The sequence below is a fragment of the Rana temporaria genome, chromosome 13 (assembly GCF_905171775.1).
Source record: "Rana temporaria chromosome 13, aRanTem1.1, whole genome shotgun sequence".
Classification (NCBI taxonomy): domain Eukaryota; kingdom Metazoa; phylum Chordata; class Amphibia; order Anura; family Ranidae; genus Rana; species Rana temporaria.
In genome coordinates, this window is record NC_053501.1 from 53901343 (window position 1) to 53916210 (window position 14868).

The 14868-nt window shown below is 41.8% G+C and overlaps 1 protein-coding gene across 1 annotated transcript in view; it reads left to right on the forward strand.

Annotated features, from left to right (window-relative positions):
- Window positions 1–14868, forward strand: part of LTK (leukocyte receptor tyrosine kinase) — a 292808-nt gene that overhangs the window by 185145 nt on the left and 92795 nt on the right. The window contains exons 5-9 of the mRNA XM_040331968.1: window positions 2230–2414; window positions 4897–5031; window positions 6307–6453; window positions 10101–10201; window positions 14238–14401. Coding sequence (XP_040187902.1) covers window positions 2230–2414; window positions 4897–5031; window positions 6307–6453; window positions 10101–10201; window positions 14238–14401 — 732 coding nt within the window. The remainder of the gene's footprint in view (window positions 1–2229; window positions 2415–4896; window positions 5032–6306; window positions 6454–10100; window positions 10202–14237; window positions 14402–14868) is intronic.

Sequence of the window (14868 nt, forward strand, 5' to 3'; positions counted from 1 at the left end):
GAGACCTGGGGATTGTTCGTTTATTTTTGAATATCACCCTTGTAGTACTGATCTTACCTGTTTTGATTGAAAATGTATACTTTGTTTTGCATAAAAAGCTACGAAAAAACAAATACTTCAACAGGGTACATCCCACTCTGTTCTGCGACGCAGTGCATAAATACACTCCATAACAATATTGTTCCACGTATACAAATAAATTACATTCATCCTGCGGTATGATGCCTAATGTGTTGCGCGGAGTAAAAATACCCTGAAACATCACATCATGCATGACACCACATTACCCTGAAAGCATTACCTAAAAAACGTGTCACAAGATATCAAGTCAAATTGCATTTCTACGGAAAAAGAGTTCACAGGCCCGAAGCTTTATTGAAATGCCAAAGGATACATAGTGGGGAGGGAAGGGGGAAATCTTCAGACCTCCTCTTCCTCCTTAAAGTCCATCAAGTTATAGTCTCTAAACAGACTGTGAACCAGTCTGCGACAGTCCTCGATGGACATCCTCTCCTGCTGGTGGATGAGGCGCTTTCTGGCCCACCATAAAGCATCCTTAAAGCAACACAGCACCTGCCAGGTGCAGTCAATGTCCTCCTTTGAATGAGTTCCATGAAAGAGTCCATTCAACACATTGAAGTGTGTGATAGCAGTCTGTGGCACAAAGTCTTTAAGTTCAGGTTCCAAGGCCCTCAACAGGTCCTGTGCAAAGGGGCACTCCCAGAAAATATGCAAAGCCGTTTCCTCCTGGATGATACAAAAGGGGCAGTGCCTGTATCTGCACAGGTTTCTGGCATGCATGAATGTCCTGAGCTGCAATCCCCCTTGGATTGCCATCCATGCCAGATCTTTGTGCCTGTTGGTGAGTCTCTTAGAAGAAACATTTCTCCAGATCACTTTGCAAGTGGATGAAGGGGAGGCCTAGAACAGTCTAAAAAATGTCTGATGCTCTAATCAATTTGTGGATAGTTCTTGGCTTTCACAAGTCGGGCTTAACTCCATGCAGTTCTCCGAGACCATACCTGCGCAGAGCTCTGCACATAAACTCATGGGAGACAGGGTCAAAGGCCTTCTCCTGGTCAAGACATGGAAGCCATGAATGTACTGGACCGTGTCCCGCACAAGATGTTGCCCCTTCTCAGCCAGTGTCATTAGTACAGTGACAGAGTATATTTTTAGCACTGATCACTATATTAGTGTCACTGGTTTCCACAAAAGTGTCAGTTAGTGTCAGATTGCTCGCCATACTTTTACAGTTCCGCTATAAGTCGCTCATCGCTGCCATTAGTAGTATAATTTTTTTTTTAATAAATAAAAATTCCAGTGTATATATACCATAGTTTGTAGATGCTATAACTTTTGCACAAATCAATCAATATACACTGCATGAGATTTTTTTACCAAAAATATGAAGCAGAATACATATAAGGTTATAAAGAAAAAGTTTTCTTCTTATTTGATATGTTTTATAGCAGAAAGTTAAAAATATTGGGTTTTGTTTTCAAAATTTTCGGTCTTTTTTTTCTTTTATAGCTCTAAAAAAAATAAAAACCCAGTGGTGATCACATGGCACCAAAAGAAAGCACTATTTGGGCGGGAAAAAAAATAATATATATTAAATTTGGGCACGACCACGCAGTTGTCAGTTAAAATAACACGGTACACAAAAAGCAAAAATGGCTTGGTCATGAAGTGGGGTAAATCTTCTGCATGTCAAGTGGTTAAGCAGCAGATTATGAACCAATTTTCAAAGCAAAAGTCACCTTAATTCTTAAGTCCTTCATTCTTAACAAAATGTGCCCAGAGCCACGATATCGTAGAGCATTTGGGATCTAACTGTAGTCCTTTAAATTGCCACAGTGACAAAATGTCATTTATGTCAGAAGAAGGGACTTTTTATTAGAGAGATCAAAATTAGAAGGTTTTCTGCTTTAGTGTCTAGCGAGCTAACAATTCAGTAAGTTCTTTGTCAATCATCATGTGATCGCACCAGTAAAAGCATAATGAAAAGGAGCGGCATGGAAATCCATTTCCTTACATATTGTGCAGCACAGTGAGAACTGCCTGAAGCCCCCTTGCTGTCCAGAACGATGACAAGCCTTACATTGTCAGGGAAATCCATCTCTTGTTCTGCTTGTCATATCATGCTGCTTTGTTGTCAGACACATAAGACATGCAACTTTGAGCCTGTTAACAATATGTGATTTTGTATTCTGCTCTGTACAATAGGACTCACTGGAGGCTGCTGAGCACTGAAATTGGTGGAATGGGTTCCCCCTTTCAAATCTCTGTGGATTATCAACTGTGTGTCCCAAAAACAGAGACCAACCTAGTCCTGGACTCTCTCCATCTCAAGAACTGCTTTGGTGGTAAGATAATTGCAGAATGTTGTTTTACTTTGTTCCTTCATCAAAGTATATTGAAAAGATAACACTGGTTATCTGACCATGTTACAGACATATTTAGGGGGTAACGTGTAACTAACCCCCGAGGAAGCTGCTTTTGTTTGTTCAGTCCGTTACTCTGCCTTTCAACCCCAATTAATAAACCCCAGCCCCTCTGACACACCTAGCAATGTTATTAATGGAATAACTCAGCAGGAATACAACACAGTTCTTGTAGTTTACTTGAAGAAAAGTAAAATTCAGGTTAACATTAGTCAGCCAGGACCTGTGTAAGTACCCAGGACTTGGTTGAAACAGTTTAAAGAAAACAGTCAGGAACACTATTCAAACAATGAAAGCAATAGGTAACAATATGTACAGATTAAATAGACTCCCCAAAAACTTTTGGTGTGTGTGGAATGCTGTGGCTAAAGGGGAACCCAGGCCAGCCTACAATACCTCTAGTACACACCCAGTGAAATGATCTCAATACCCGTGGTGTGTCCCCTTTAAGAGCAACCGCTGTAATGTCCTGGAGTCAAAGCTTTGCGTTTTATTATCTTCACCGGCAATGTAGGAGCTCTGTGGACAATATTTGGACGTGGTATTCTATGAAAAGCATTAAAGGTTCCTGGGCAAAGCCCCCTTACAAAATACTGTACAGAGTCAGCGGTCCTCCCCTGAGCGATCAAACAATCTTAGATGCAGGTGTGTCGCAGTGGCATTCAGTCCTTGAGCTGTTGCAGGGTCTCCTTCTATAGCATGGACAGTCTGTTCCTCTGGGCTGGAGCTGCATGAACAATCTGTTCCTCTGGGCTGGAGTTGCAGGAACAATCTGTTCCCCTGCACTGGAGTTGCAGCAACAATCTGTTCCCCTGGGCTGGAGTTGCAGGCTGTGTGTCCCTTGGTAGGCCATGATTCCACACACACATAGCGTGCAGGAGATGCTCTCCTAATGGGGTGCAGGCAGGAAGAGGCTCCGGCCTTGTTTCTCTGTCTTTTTATCTGCTCCCCCACAGTCCTTTGCTGCTGCCTGATGTTTAGCTCAGGCTCTTCCAATAGGGAGTTTTTAGACAACTTCCAATAAGGAGTTTACAAACAAGCAGTTCTGAGTGTCTGTGTGAAGAGAGAAAGGGGGGTGAAAAAGCCTATGCTGCTGCAACAGACAGCTGTTCCATAATAGATTAGATCAGTCTGGAGAAGTACCTGCTGCACATGTAAATACCGCTCCCCAGCCACAAACATTTACAGATTTGTGGGGTTCTTCTACCCTCACCCCGCCTAGCTGCATTCATTTATTCAAAAGTTGTGAATGAAAATACTACAAGTCCCATCCTCCACCTCAGTTGAGAAACCTCAAGTTTTCAGTAAAGCACAAGTGTAGTCTATTCAGGGCTTTTTTTCAGCTGGAACTTGGTCGAACTCTCAGTTGCACCACCTCTGGCTCAGGCCTTCTGTTCCCTTCTCACCAGTCACCAATATCACTTGTAAAAAAAGAAGTCTGGCTTTTAATTAATGACAGCTTAGGGGGAGGCAGAGCCACATACAGTGTGCGGGGAGGATCTAGAGCCGGCTGGGTGCTTCAACTTAATATAGCAACACAAGTAAAATATGTGAAAGATGGTGGAGCTTCTAAGGAGGGAGGGAGAAGATGGAGGGCAGTGAAAACCCCTTTCATGCAGAGGCCAGAGCTGAAGAGGGGTTAAAGTGAAATGTGGATGGGGGATGCAAAAGTAAGCAGCTTTGGAAGAAGGCGAAGTGCGCCTCTGAAAGCTGCACTCTGTTTGCAGAGCACCCCTTAACTCTACACAATGTACGTAGAAGACCACTGAACTCTGCACTCTGTGTGTAACCCCCCTTCAACTCAGCACTCTGTACGTAATGCACTTCTGGTATTTAATGCCCCTTTAAGACCCTTCCACTGTAAGTGAAATTTGACCACACCATTTGATGGAAGTTGGATGGATGGTTTGGAAGGTGTGTGTGTTTGGGGGGGGGGGTTGGAGGGTCGTGGTATAACATGTTTGTTGTTTTAATAGAAAATAAATTAGATTTTACAATTACTTTAGGAGTTCCCTTCACTGGAACTAAGGGGCCAAGCCCAACCCCTGAAAAAAAAAAACACACCATAATCCCCACTCCACCAAATGAATGGAAATGAAGTGCACAAAGCAAGGTTCATAAAGACATGGATGGTTTGGGGTGGAGGAACTTGACTGGCCTGCACAGAGTCTTGACCTCAACCCGGTAGAACACCTTTGGGTCAGTGCCTGACCTCACAAATGCGTTTCTGGAAGAATGGTCAAATATAGTGTACTCTAATTAAAAACAAATTTAAAAAGCCACAACTTCCTCTAGTTTTATACATGGCCCAGTGTCTGTTGACCACGCTGATGTCATATTAGGAATCATTTTAGTTAGGCCTTAAAAGAGTTTGTTGTTTGTTGCAATGTTTCCTGTACAGAAGGTCTAAATAGTCATTTCTGTACACTTCTGTGTCCTATTTCTTTAGGTAACAAAGAAGATTTATTCTCTTGTCCATGGGAGTCATCTTTCCTTTGTAAAAATGGGGAATGTATTGGTCGCACAAAAGTTTGTGACTTTCAGATAGACTGCCCAGGAGGAGACGATGAAGGTGCAATATGTGGTAAGTGCCCACATTCCCATATCAGATATTAAGTGTTATGCCTCGTACACACGACCGGATTTCCGACGAGAAAACTGCCATTTTTTGGATTGGTCAGGGAAAATCGGTCGTGTGTATGCTCCATAGCAGTTTTCCCGACCAGAAAACGGCCTGCAAAAAAATTCGAACCTGCTCTATTTTTTCTAGTCGTGTTCCCCATTAGTCTTTTTCTCGTTGCGAAAATCGCTTGTGTGTATGCTTTTCTGAGGGGGGAAAAAACGTGCATGCTCAGAATCAAGTATGAGATGGGAGCGCTCGTTCTGGTAAAACTAGCGTCCGTAATGGAGATAGCACATTCGTCACGCTGTAAATGATTGCCTCGTTTCATGCAGTGCATGAAAAGCGCAAATCGTCTCTCACCAAACTTTTACTAACATGAGGATCAGCAAAAGCAGCCCAAAGGGTGGCGCCATTTGAATGGAATGTCCCCTTTATAGTGCCGTCGTACGTTTTGGACGTCACCGTGCTTGGTCGAGCGTTTTTTTGACTAAACGTGTGTATGCAAAGCAGGCTTGAGAGGAATCATGTTGGGAAAAACCTCGGGTTTTGGCATGTCAGGAAAACCGGTCATGTGTACAGGGCAATAGTATGATTTCTCTTATACCTATAAGAATAATCATTATTATTGGACTAATTTCATAAGCAGGCCATCTCACTAGTGTCAATTGAGTTACAGCTCTGAGTCTGCAGGGACTGCTGACATTAGACACGTGCGATTCCTTTTTGTTACGAACCAAAGTTTGGATGAAATTTTCCTTATTCGGAGATTTGGATGTATCCGAATCTCTGAATCACAATAGTAACAAGTTTCAACAAATCAGGAATAATAATGAAAACAACAAATTCATTTGTATTCATGTGTTTCATTCAGATGACAGGATGCTATAGTTTGGGCCTTTTTCGTAATGTTTGAAACATTCAAAATAATGTACCTACATAACGAATGATTCAAATTGATTCTGATCTATTCATTTTTATTCCAGTTACCGTAGCGTGAATCATACAAAATGCACTACATAATATATATGAAATGGGAACAAATTGCAATAAATAGTTACAGTAAGGTATAAAAGTGAAATAAGATAATTCCTACTTATTGTGTTTGAGTAAGATGGAGGGGGATCCGTCAGAATCTCCGAATCTTACCATAAATTAAATGATATAGAGATTTTACAATCCAATTGTAACCCACATGATCAGCTGTAGCCTTTTATATTATGTGTGTTGTCTTTTCAGAAAATATCCTCCCTCCAGGTGGCCATTGCACTTTTGAAGAAGGCACTTGCCACTGGACTGCTAATACCACAACTGGCAGCTCATGGACATATACCAATTCAGTGCAGTTGAATCTTGGAGATAACATCCACTCACTTTCTACAGCAGGTACACAATATATGTATATAATGCATTTTCTTTTCTTCAAAGGATCCAAGTGTTCCCCATAACTCAATAAAACAGTTTAAATACTCACAATTTCCACAGTTTATGATAATGGGCTTGGGCTTGGGCTTAAAACTCAGTTTAACCTCCCTGGCGGAATCCCGAGTTTGTCTCTGGGTTAATTTTCTGTACCCCTGTAGTATCCCTGTAGTGTCACTTACCTTGTCCCTATGATCCCCTGATGTCCTCCTGCTGTGTCCTTTGGCCGATGCCGGCGTCCGTCATCCAGGTTCCCTTCTCTACAAGCGCCCGCGACGCAGGGGGGCGGAACCAGGCGGGAAATTCAAAAAAGACATGACATACACACAATACATTGTAATCAGTTAGGATTACATTACTGTATCAAATCATTTCACCTCAGTTTTGTCCCTAGTGCTTTGTCCAGTGACCTGCCTGCTTTTTTACCGTTCTTTCCGCTTCGAAACTTGAGATCGTCCTTTAGGTCAAAAGTAGTTTTAGAAAACAGTGACAGTGAATTAGAATTACTTGCAGAATTGAGCAAAAGTAATGGGGAAATTCATCATCAGACACTGAAAGTAACAACAGCAACGATTCTGTGCCTGAGCTCAGTGATGTGAGAACTTGGTGTTCTATTGACTGTGGTACGGATCAGGCAGTGCCTCCAACATTCCCATTTACTGGATCATCTGGTATGAAAGTAGACATTGAAGACTACCCCTTGGCATACAGTAGAACCTCGGATTGCAAGTAATGCGGTTAATACGAGCACTGTATTAAAAAAAATCCTAACTCAGTTTGCGAGTGTTGTCTCGCAAAAGGAGCAGGATTCAGGCCAAAGCAGTGTGCAGTACCACGTTTGGCCTGAGGTGGGGGGGCGCTGAAGCCAAGCGGAGCCGATTGCAGCCAATCAGCACAGTTCGGTAATGCTCGGAAAGACTCGGAAATACACAGAAATACTCCATTCCCAAGCCTTTCCGAGGTTTGCCGAGGTCAGCCGAGGTGTCCTCGGGCCTTTCCGCCCATTTCTGAGGCTCTGGCCGCATGCAGTATTGCATGCCATTGAAGTCAATGCGGAACAAATTATTTCCGTTTCCATTGACTTCAATGGGGAAACTCGCATTGATTTGCGAGTACTTTGGATTACGAGCATTCTCCTGGAATGGATTATGCTCATAAGGTACTTACAATTATTTCTGATCGATGAGGCATTTGAAAAAATAGTTACTGAGACAAACTGGTACAAAAAGCAACAATTAGCTACTCTTCATCGGAAGCTTCCAAGAAGCAGAAAGTGTGAACCAGTGACCAAAGATAACATTTGAAAATTTCTAGGCCAAATAATACTTCAGGGAGTGGTGGGGAAACCCCTGCAGAAGTGGTATTGGACAACTAATAAATTACTTGCCACTCCATTCTTTGGCACGGTCATGTCAGAGTACAGAATTTTCCCTGATCATGAAATGTTTACACTTTGAAAACAACAAAGAATTTGATGAAACCTCTCATCCTGCACCAAAACTAAAGAAAATTTGTGAAGTAACTCAAATAATTCTAAGGAATTTCCAACGGAGCTATGTGCCAGAATGAGAGATCAGCATAGGTGAAAGTCTAATGGCCTACAAGGGAAGACTCAGCTGGGTACAATACATTGCATCAAAGACAGCACAATTTGGCATAATATCCTTCATGCTATGCGAATCGTCAACTGGCTATATTTGGAATTCAGTCCGTTCACATCTTGGAGTATGGGGGCGACAATCGCGGTAAAATCGTGTAAACAGAATTGCAGGATGCCCGTTGCCCAATAGAAGCTCATGTACTTCCTTTGGACGACCGGCGTCCCGCGATTCTGTTTGCGCGATTTTACTGCGTTTGCAACGCATTTGGGGTGCTATTGAAATTAACAGCCATAGCACCAGGAATGCACGGGCGTCCTGCAATTTGCCGCTATTGTGAATCGTGGCGATTCTGCCCGTGATTCGGAATGCGGAGATGTGAACGGAGCCTAAACAGCTTTCATTTGATGTATCTGAAAAGTATTTAGCTAATTTAGTTGGGCTTTAATTGCATGTCAGTTTTAGAGTCCGTTTTAGAGTGTCCCCTGTCTCATAGGACAGGAAGTGGTGAGAACTCTATACAAAAGCAATAAAAAAAATATTTTTCGATACAATGGGAAAGAATTGCAACTGCTGTAAAGTTTTTATTGTTATTTGAGACAGTGGATAGATAGTGCTGGACCCTAGGTTTGCCCTACTGGAATTGTTTTTCAGTAATATTGCAGTTAATAGTTACTCTGCCTGAAAAAAAGTCCATCTAGTTCAATAGAAAATAAATAAGGAAATAGAAATTCTCCATATATAAAACCCTATACAGTACATACAGGAAAAGGAAGGCAAAAAAATTGCCCGAATTTGCTCCAGCAGGGGGACAAAATATTTTCTGTTCTCCTGGAGGCAATCAGATATGCCCTGGATCAACAATCTCTGCTGTTAGTCCAGATACAATTTAATTCCACTGTGAGGTCAGATCGTAGATCAAATGAGGAATCCAACACATTTTAGGGACCCAACATCACTTCTTTAGGGCCTAAAGATAGGAGACCATTAGGTAGATTCACAAAGAGTTAGGCCGGCTTATCTACAGATAAGCTGACCTAACTCTGAATCTAAGCCGACCTATGTTTAAGTGTATTCTCTAACAGAGATACACTTAAACATATCTAAGATAGGCCGGCTTGCGCCGTTCTATCTTAGATTGCAATGTTTCTTTTGGCCGCTAGATGGCGCTTCCATTGCGGCCGGTGTAGATTATTTAAATGAGGGGATACGCCAATTCACGACTGAACGCAAACGTACGCCAGGCCTACGCCGTCAAATTACGTCGTTTCCATAAGGTATAGGCCGCCTAAAGTTATTCCACCTATGAAGTGGAATAACAATGTTAAGTATGGCCGCCGTTCCCGCCGCGAGGTTTGAATTTTTACGTCGTTTGCGCAAGTCGTCCGCGAATCGGGAGTTACGTCGTTTACGTCCACGTCGAAATCAATAGGCCGTACGGCGTACTTAGTCGCAATGCGCAGTGTAAAAAAAATCAAAAGACGTGAGGTCAAGCCTCATTTCAATACAACACGCCCCCCTCCCATTCATTTGAATTAGGCGCCCTTACGCCCGCTCGTTTTAGGCTACGCCACTGTAGATTAGCAGGTAAGTGGTTTGAAAATCACTACTAGCCTAACTAATTTACGGCGGTGTAGCCTAAAAAGGCTAGGCTAGGCCGTCCTAAACTTAGGCCGATTTACGTGAATCTACCAACATGTGTATGGACTTAATTGAATGTGCACAGTTAGTGGCATTTAACCAGTGTAGTGTTGGGTTCATCAGCAGTTGGTTTGGAAGATTTGGCGTCTTCATTTGACCTCACATTGCAATAAAATTGTATCTGGACTATTATCTTATAGTATGGACAGATTTTTTATTGTTGTATCTAAAAATTTTGCTCTAATTTCCTGTCCCCCAAACTAAAACAGAAAAAAAGATTTAGATGTTGGTTATTTATTTATAATAAAGTCTTCTTGACAATACCACAAATTGTTTATTGACTTGTTGTACTCTTCCTTTATTTCCCCCAAGGGCATTTATTGCATCTGCCAATCAAAAGTGAGCATAATAGTAGCACTGCAACCGTGTACAGTGAATTTTTCCCCCCTGTGCTGCCAAACAAAACCTGTCAGGTATGTTTTTATGCTCCATTAGATGGTTTTCCCACCTTACAGATTGACAACTATTGTCTTGCAAGCAAAATGCTTTTTGTGGAACAACACAAACTATGACTATTTGAAAATGAAAGTATACCGTATGTAAACCCGATCACTAAAATCTCATATAAGCATTAACATGTTAATGTAATTTCAAAGTTTACATTTAGTTTCGTTTTTATGGAATTTTCAAATTTTAACAAGAAAAATAGGTTTGACAATCATAATGACACAAATAAAAAGAGGTCAAAATGTTCACATTAACAATTGTTACATGGAAATGCAACATAATAAAACATTGCACAGTAAGTGCCGGTTCACACTACAGTGACCTGGGATCCAACTTGTGTCGCCCCAAGTTGCCCCAAGTCGGGCGACATGAGAAATTCCATTGAAGTGAATGAGAGCCATCTTAATGTACACTACTGAAGTCGCTCCGACTTCAGAAAAGGTTCCTGTACTACTTCAAGGCAACTTCTAGGCAACTTCTAGGCAACTTGTACCCACTGATTTCAATGGAAGTTGCCTCCAAAGTTGGATCACTGTCTTTACTGAAGCAACATTACAGGAAGAGAAAATAGTTTTCTCAGGCAAACGCCTCCCTCCCACAGAGCTGATTATTGTTTGATTGGCCACTAGCAAAGTCACCTGTCCTGGAGGCGACTTGAAGTCGCGTTGTAAGTCGCTCCAAGTCGCGCCAAAAAGTCGCGATGAAGTCGTCTTGCAAAGTCGCGCTGGAAGTTGTGTTGCCCCTGTGTGAGCCGGCACTCAGAGTACAAGTGGACCAGAGCGGTCATGAAAACATGGTAAGTACTTTTTTTTTTTTTGCTTGTTCTGTAATCAGAGGAGCAGTGACTATTTGCTTTGGTCTGGTCATGGATTGAAATGCTAGATGTTTGATTATTTCCCCTGGCCCTGGAAGAAGCTTCCAGAGCTCGGGGAGGGAAACTGAAATAGCTGGCCAGAATGTTTACTGTGCCCTGGCAAATGGAGGTGTGCCCAGAAGTTGTTCTGGGAGGTGGTAAATAGCTGAAGCTTGGAGGAGTTTGTATTTTTCCCTGTGAGGGATGGATTAGTAAGTATCAGGGGACTGCTTGCCCCTGAGGCCTATCTGGACTGGCTGTTGAGCTTCACTATCAATGGATTAAACCTGAGGGGATATCTGTCCTGGGACTTGAGAGTGGAGACCTTAAAGTGGATGTAAACCCAAAAAAATTTTATTTATTTTTTATGTCACAATGTAGAGTATAAGATTCCCTATCATCTGTGCCCAGTCTTGCCACACAGAGTTAATCCAGCACTGAGCAATCCTCTTTTAATGTTCAGTGAAAATTACCAGAATTCCAGATAAAAACTTGCCAAATTATAAAGTCCGTTTCTCTGTTCTTGCTTTGTGTTACAGGTTATTTACATATCTAGAGCTTGGACATGTTTATCATATGTTATGTTATGTTTATCATAATATGAGGTGATCCAAAGTTCATTGTATATTACCAGGATATGTAAATAACTTTCAGTTTAGTTTTATTAATGTAAAGACCTGACGAATAACCAAATCTAATCATTAGGGGCATACAGTAAGGTTAGCAAGGCATAGCAACAAGTTTTTTAATATTAACAAAGCATTGTCAGCAAAAAATAAAACTTTGTGGTGATATCCCACGACCTCAAGCCCCATTCAGCTGAGCTAAGGGTTCATTTACAAGAACGAATACCAGCGGAAAGAGGGGCATCGCTGTCACATACCCCTGGCAACTGCAAACCCCTCCGAAGAAAAGCCAGAGTATCTGATGTATGCAGAAAGAGAGCTATTTAACGTCCTAATCTAAATAAGAAAGTAAGGACAAATCCTCACCATTGTACAAAATGTAGATAATCTCAACTGAGGGAATTTAAAGCTTTTCTGAAATTGAGGGAAAGAAGCATCGTTGGGCAGTTTCTTTGTCTGGCTATGTGCAAAAGAAGGGAAATCTTTTAGATGATGCTGCTTGCATGTCTCCCTGGGATGAAACCTACTTTGTCTTCAAACCTCAGTTTTAATCAATCTAAATCTGCAAGTTTTTAAAAAAGAGGGCCTGGTGATTCTGCCGTGAAGGTCCTTGTTTGGGCACTTCATTATATATGGTGTCCAGGGCTGGTGCAAGGATTTTTGACACCCTAGGCGAAACCTCATTTTGCCCCCCCCCCCCCCTTGGCCCCACCCCTGCCCCCACCCCTTTGCCCTTCCCATGTATACCCCACCTTTTTAATGAAGCGCCCATCAAATTCAGCCTCACCAGCGCCCGTCAAATTCAGCCTCACCAGCGCCCGTCAATGAATGTTTACTTGCTTCCATTCATTCAGGAGTCGGGACACAGACACAGTCCTCCGCCGCCGCTGCGCCTCTGACACTATGTGCGAATGGAGTGGCGGCTGCCTGCTGATGCTTAGTTGCTAGCTGCAGAGAGAAGAGAGTAGGAACACCAGTGGACGGGTGCCCCCTAGGTAGCAGTGCGCTCTAGGCGGCTGACTAGTTTGCCTAGTGGTAGCACTGGCCCTGATGGTGTCAACAACATGTTCTTGCCTGTAAATTGTGTTTCTAACATCTACAGTTCTATGATCTACAGTTGTTACCATCACTAACCTTGCCCTGAGAAAACCCATACGGACAATGCTACTGTGTTTCCCTGAAAATAATCCCAGGTCTTATATTCATTTTGGCAACAAAAGACACAGTAGGGCTTATTTTCGGGGTAGGTCTTACCATGTAATATACTGTCTTCTCCCCCCCCCTCTCTCTCCCTGCCTCTCAGGAATCCCCAGTGTGAACTGAGCTAAAATGCTTGTCAAATCCTATAATCCACTCTATTACAGTAGTATATCATGTATAATGTGTGTGTTTCTGTAATATAATTGTGGCAAATACCTTTGTTATACCGCCGCTCTGCGCTTCTGTGACCCACCAGAGCTCTCTTTCCCGTAATTAGATTACAGAAACACACACATTGTACATTATCTACTAGTGTAATAGGGTGGATTTTAAGATTTTACAAGCATCTTATGCCGCGTACACACGATCGTTTTTCAGCATGAAAAAAAAACGAAGTTTTTCCAACTTCATCATTAAAAACAATGCTGCCCACACACCATCGTTTTAAAAAAATGATGAACAAAGCGCGGTGACGTACAACACGTACGACAGGACTCTGAAGGGGAAGTTATATTCGCCTTTGGGCTGCTTTTAGCTGATTCCTTGTTAGTAAAAGACAATTTGCTCTTTTTTGTCTGTTACAGTGTGATGAATGTGCTTACTCCATTATGAATGGTAGTTTTACCTGAACGAGCGCTCCCGTCTCATAACTCGCTTCTGGGCATGTGCGGGTTTAAAACATCGTTTTAGCCCACACACGATCATTTTTTACAACCCGAAAAACGACATTTTAAAAAAAAGATGCCGAAAAATGATGTGAAGCCCACACATGATGATTTTAAATGACGTTTTTAAAAACGTCATTTTTTTCATGACGAAAAATGACCGTGTGTACGCGGCATTAAACTAGGGCTTATTTTCGGGGTACAGCTTATATTGCAGCCCTCCTGGAAAATAATGCTAGGTCTTATTTTTGGGGTAGGTCTTATTTTTGGGGAAACGCGGTATGTAAATATAAAGTAACATGTAAATATACATGTAAATAGAAAGTGGCTTCAAAGTGCAAGAGATCAGCATCACTGAGATAAGGCAAAAAAGTAACAAGTATTTTATTAAAGTGGGCGTTTTATTATACACACTGCTTTAGCAAATAAATAGTTGTTAGCTTAGAGTTTACATGTACATTAATAACGTAGTTAAAGTAATAAGTAGGGGACCTACAATATAGAAATAACAGCTGGAAGCTTTCTGGTGGCTATTTATAAATCTGCACACTGCGTATGAATATTATAATAGCGTATTTTAATTAATTAATCGCAGACAATGTGGTTTGAAACACTATTGTAGACATGTGTGACAACATATTTGTTCTGTATATTTTAGTTTACTATGAAGTTCCTTGTGTATGGCACCTTCAATGGCACGCTCGCAGTGTATTCTCAAGAGGAAAATGCTGGTATGGGCACAGCTAAGTTATGGTTGATGCAAGGAAGTCATACTGATTCCTGGTCTTCAGCAACATTCAAGATTCCTCAGTTCAATCACAGGTTTGTGCAGACACATCATTTTTAGCGAAGAAACAAGCTGTGAGGCTGCATTAAAGGCCAAGTTTACCTTTGTTTACCTTTTATTTTTTTTCTAAATGCCGCTTTCCATTTGATCTATACAGGCTTACCTCATTCTCTTCGTAGCTGTTTAAATACACTGCTCGATTATGACACAGGAAGGACTTGACCAGCTGAGGATAGATGATGCAGGGTATGTGCTAATGAGATCAGCTGGTCAACTCCTTCCTGTGTCATGACTCTGTCCAGGAAGTAAGGCAGAATTAATTGAACAGTGTTTTTAAACAGCTATGAATAGAGTGAGGTAAGCGTGTGTAGAATAAGTGGAAAGCTGTTTTTTATTTTGCTAAATAAGTACATTAATGTTAAATTGGTACATAGGGGGGCTGGAATTTAGAAAACAAAAGGTGAACTTAGCCTTTAACTGAGGCTCATATTGATTACTGGAG